Below are 5,342 nucleotides of genomic sequence, written 5' to 3'. Positions count from 1 at the left end.
AAAAAAAAAAAAAAAAAAAGAACTTAATTTATTTTCTGTTATTAGCATTATGATGCAAAATTACATCACAATGTATTAGAGTTGCTTTAAATAAGTTCTATCCTTCTAGTATGTGAAAATTATTTCTAATTTGTAATATGCAAATTAAAATGCAAAATATTATTAGCATAAACATAAATAACCTATGAGTAATAATTTTATGAGTAAACACTTTCTTTAATCTTTTGGACATGTGATTTAGTATAGGGAGAAGTTTACTACATGATATTTTATAATAGTAATCTTTCTCTCTTTACATTTCAACCTCATTTTAGTATCATTAGGGGCAGACGCAGAACATGAAAAGGAATGTTCAAATCAATAGTAATTTATAAGGTTATCATAACTTTAATTGCATGGCTTAACAGAAATATTTTACATGTTAGTATAATGTAACAGTAATGTTAACATGGTGTATGTGTTACTCTGTGTGTTGAAGGGTGAATGTAGCATATGGGGCTCTCATTCACTCATAGTTCCTGGCCTGCTATAGGCTGGCTCTGGGGGTGGGTGGGCACATCTAAGGGAAATAAGATGAAATGTAAGATAAGTTTCTCTCCATCCATTTTTATTCAAGTGAATGTTGATGAAACAGTAAGCAGATAGACAACAGGTGATACTGAAGCTCTGAGTGGCAATCAGAGTAGGCTGCAATGACCAGGATGCCTCACAGAGGAGGTAGGATCTGAGTTAAGCACAAAGAGAGACAAGAGGGCTCTTTGGATGAGGAAAGAGTGGGAAGAAAATCTCAGAATAAGGAAGGGGATGTTGCCATGAAAAGAACCTCATCGCAAGTTGGGCTTCACCAGAACTGTGTGACCAACCCTCTGAGCCTTACCAGACAGCTCATTTGTTAGACTGAGATGAAATTGTCTCATAGATCTGTTTTGAGGATTTAATAAAATAAAAATATGAAAGTGCTTATCAGAATGCCTAGAATATAGTAGGTGGCAGGAAGAAAACTGATCATCTGTTTCTTCCCTGTAGTCTAGAGAATGATAATAACATAATCTGGGGATAAACTTGATCATAACCCTGAGTCTGTCTAAAGGAATAGAAATAGGAAATGAAGGCGGTTGTTTTTATTTTATTTTATTTATTGTTTACTTTATTTATTTATTTATTTATTTTGAGACAGAGCCTCAAGCTGTCACCCTGGGCAAAGTGCCGTGGCTTCACTGCTCACAGCAACCTCCAACTCCTGGGCTCAAGCGAGTCTCCTGTCTCAGCCTCCCAAGTAGCTGGGACCACAGGCGTCCGCCACAATGACCGGCTATTTTTTGGTTGCAGCCATTATTTTTGTTTGGCGGTCCAGGCTGGATTTGAACCCGCCACCTTAGGTGTATGTCGCTGGTGCCTTAGCTGCTTGAGCCACAAGTGCTAAGCCTGTTTACTTTATTTTAAAGACAGACTCTCAGTGTGTCACACAGGCTAAAATGCAATGGCACAATCATTGCTCATTGCAACCTTAAACTCCTAGGCTCAAGCAATCCTCCTGCCTCAGCCTCCTGAGTAGCTGGGACTACAGGTGCATGCCACCACAACCAGCTAGTTTTTAATTGGTTTTTTTTGCAGTTTTTTTCTGGGGCTGGGTTTGAACTCACCACCTACAGCATGTGGGGCCAGCGCCCTACTCCTTTGAGCCACAGGCACTGCCCTAATTTTAAAATTTTGTTGACACAGGGTCTCACTATGTTGGCTGGTCTCGAACTCCTGGCCTCAATCTATCCTCTCTCCCCAGCCTCCCGAAGTGCCAGGTTTATAAGTGGGAGCCACCACGGCCATCAAGGACATGTTTTTAAATAGGGAAAGGGCACCAAGTATGGACAGCTTTGATACCAAACCTAAAAGTTCAGACTTAGGATTTTGTGTGCAGCGGGAAGTCTATGTAGGTTTTTGAAGCCATACATGATATAAAGAAATTAGCATTAAAAAAAAAAAAAAGAAAAAAGAAATTAGCATTTAGAGATACGTAGGATGGAGAGAAGGGCAGAAATAACATTTTATTTAAGGTGTATATGTTTTTCTTTGCATGTTTACATAGCTTTAATGAGCAGAGTCTCAGCCGTGAGCGATTACAGAGGACCTGACTGCAGATACTTGAACTTCACTAAAGGAGAAGAGATATCTGTTTATGTTAAACTTGCAGGAGAAAGGGAAGATTTGTGGGCAGGGAGTGTAAGTATCTAGTTGTCAACATTAAATGCAAAATAAATGGCCAACTTGTGCAAAGATAACAGCTTATCACTTTTTTTTTTTTTTGAGACAGAATCTCACCATGTTGCCCTAGGTAGAGGGCCATGGCATCACAGCTCACAGCAACCTCAAACTCTTGTGCTAAACGATTCTCTTGCCTCAGCCTCTGCCACAACGCCCAGCTATTTTTTGATTGTAGTTGCCATTGTTGTTTGGCAGGCCTGGGCTGGATTCAAACCCACCAGCTCCAGAGTATGTGTCTGGTGCCCTAGCCACTGAGCTACAGGCACCGTGCCATCATTATTTTTTTTTTGAGGGAGAGGGTCTCAGTTTGTTGTCCTCCATAGAGTCCTATGGTGTCATAGCTCATAGCAACCTCAAACTCTTGGGCTCAAGTGATCCTCCTGCCTCTGCCTCTTGAGTACTTGGAACTACAAGCACCTGCCACAATGCCTAGCTACTTTTTTTTTTAGAGGCAGAGTTTTGCCCTTGCTCAGGCTGTTCTCAAACCCCTGAGCTCAAAAAATCCACCTCAGCCTCCCAGAGTGATAGAATTGCAGACATGAGCCACCATGCCTGGCTCTTTAATGGAACTAAAGGAATTTCAAAGCACCCTTGACGTGGGCTCAGTGCCAGTAGGTCAGTGATTAGGGTGCCGGCCACATACACTGAGGCTGGCAGGTTCAAATCCAGCCGGGTCTGCTAAACAACAATGACAACTACAAAAAAAAAAAAAAAATAGCCAGGTGTTGTGGCAGACACCTATAATCCTAGCTGCTTGGGAGGCCGAGGCAAGAGAATTGCTTAAGACCAAGAGTTTGAGGTTGCTGTAAGCTGTAATGTCACAGTGCTCTACTGAGGGCGACATAGTGAGACTCTGTCTCGAAAAAACAAACAAACAGGGGTGGCACCTGTGGCTCAAAGGAGTAAGGAGCCAGTCCCATATGCCAAACGTGGTGGGTTCAAACCCAGCCCCTGACCAAAAACTGCAAAACAAACAAACAAACAAACAAAAAAACCTTGACATATTTAAGCAAACAAAAAAATGATCATGTTCAGTGGTGATTCCAAAATTTCTTTGAAAGTGGCTTTTGGGAACATAATCTGGTTGGGCTAAGAGAATGCCTTGAAATTATTTTTGCATGGTATGCAGATTATTTTGTTTTGTTTTCTGAGACAGGGTCTTGCTCTGTCATCCAGGCTGGAGTACGGTGGTATCATCATAGCTCACTGCAACCTCAAACTCCTCAAGGGATTTGGACTCAAGGGATCCTCAGCCTCCGGAGCAGCTGTGATTACAGGCACCCACACCCACGCCCAGCTAATTTTTCTATTTTTTGTAGAGTTGGGGTCTTGCTCTTGCTCAGACTGGTCTTGAACTCCTGACCTCCCACTTTGAACTAAGATTACAATGTGAGACACCACACCTGGCCCACATGCATTGCTTTTAAACTTAGATTTTTAAAATACATTTGGAGAGACTTTAGGAGTAGGGGTGGAGATTATGGGATGGCCAGGTAGCCCCCACCATTGTTTGGTGCTGCAAATGGTCAAATTTTGGAGAGACTGGGAAGTTTTAGTTAATTAGGTTAGAAGATATATTTTCCTGAGCAAATAAAAGGCTGAGGTGTTATTGAAGAGATCCTTGGAAAGTCTAGTAGCCTAGAGAAGCTAAATATATGGATTTTTCATGGAAAAGAAAAACTGGGAGAGCCTTTTATTTGTCCTAAAGTCCTAATATACTGAGATTCCTAGAAGCCTAAATCATCCCTGAATACATGACATAGGTGGCCAGGCGAGGTAGCTCACTCCTGTAATCCTAGCACTCTGAGAGGCTAAGGTGGGTGATTGCTTAAGTTCAGGAGTTTAAGACCAGTCTGAGCAAGAGCAAGACTTCATCTCTACAAAAAATAGAAAAACTAGCTGTGTCATGGCAGGTGCCTATAGTCCCAGCTACTCAGGATGTTGAAGCAAGAGGATTACTCAAATTCAATCTCAAGAGTTTGATGTTGCTGTGAGCTGTGATGCCATGGCACTCTACCAAGGGTGACAATATATATATATATGTGTGTGTTTGTGTGTGTATGTGTATGACAAAGGAAAACTGATGATTGACGTTTTCACTCAGAAAAGGTTTATTTATTTAATTGTATCAGTATTTGCTTATAATGAAAAGATGTTACGTTATTAATTTTAGTTCCAAGCTGAACTGGTATGACCAGCCTGATACGTATGCCTTTCCTGTTTCCTATGTTTCAAACCTCCCTTGTATAGCCTCTGTGTCGTTATTTGAAGGAGCAGATTCTGTATGAAATCCTGCTTTTCCCATCAGGGACTATATGATGGAACTCCTGATTGTCACTGGTCAGAATTCCTTGCCTGGCCTCTGCAAGTACAAGACTCCTTACTGCTTAGGGTGCCTTATAAATAATGCCAGTCTCTGTCTTGAATGCATTGGAGGCATCCGGCTTAGCTGTAAGACAAATGACAAAGCAGAGGTCATATGAAGTAAAGAAAGTATTCTTTCTTATTTACTGTGTGTAAAATAATAGTTTCACACAAAAGCAATGTTGTTTTGGAGACAGCATATCACTTTGTTGCCCTGGGAATGCAGGTGCCTGCCATAGCGCCCCATTATTTTTAGAGATGGGGGCGCTGGTCTTCTCACTCTTGCTCAGGCTGGTCTCAAACTGCTGAGCTCAGGCAATCCACCCACCTTGGCCTCCCAGAGTGCTAGGATTACAGCTGTGAGCCACTATGCCTGGCCAAAAGCCATGTTTAATATGTGGAGCCAGGATGAAGTTTCAAGCACACTTCGTGCATTTGGCGTTTAAGGTCCTACATATATGTTTAAGGAAGCATATTGTGGACCCACAGGCTGTCACTTACCAAGTAGTTGGAGCAACCAGGGAGTTGGAGGAATTATAATTTAGGTGTAATGGTGCTGGATCACAGGACTAAAAGAAATATGTTTTTTTTGTTTTTTTTTTTTTGTGGAGACAGTCTCACTTTATCACCCTTGGTAGAGTGCTGGGGTGTCACAAATCACAACAACCTCCAACTCCTGGGCTTAGGCGATTCTCTTGCCTCAGCCTCCCAAGTAGCTG

General features: G+C 41.7%; 1 protein-coding gene across 1 annotated transcript in view; it reads left to right on the top strand.

Annotated features, from left to right (window-relative positions):
• Nucleotides 1-5,342, top strand: part of MIA2 (melanoma inhibitory activity 2) — a 96,853-nt gene that overhangs the window by 1,264 nt on the left and 90,247 nt on the right. Inside the window, exon 2 of the mRNA XM_023514394.1 lies at nt 2,084-2,217. Within this exon, the coding sequence (XP_023370162.1) occupies nt 2,084-2,217 (134 nt within the window). The remainder of the gene's footprint in view (nt 1-2,083; nt 2,218-5,342) is intronic.

Source organism: Otolemur garnettii, unplaced genomic scaffold, assembly GCF_000181295.1.
Source record: "Otolemur garnettii isolate 467f Iridium unplaced genomic scaffold, OtoGar3 scaffold00052, whole genome shotgun sequence".
NCBI classification, from domain to species: domain Eukaryota; kingdom Metazoa; phylum Chordata; class Mammalia; order Primates; family Galagidae; genus Otolemur; species Otolemur garnettii.
The sequence above is the reverse complement of the archived record's forward strand: the minus strand, read 5'-3'. Positions and strand labels throughout refer to the sequence as shown.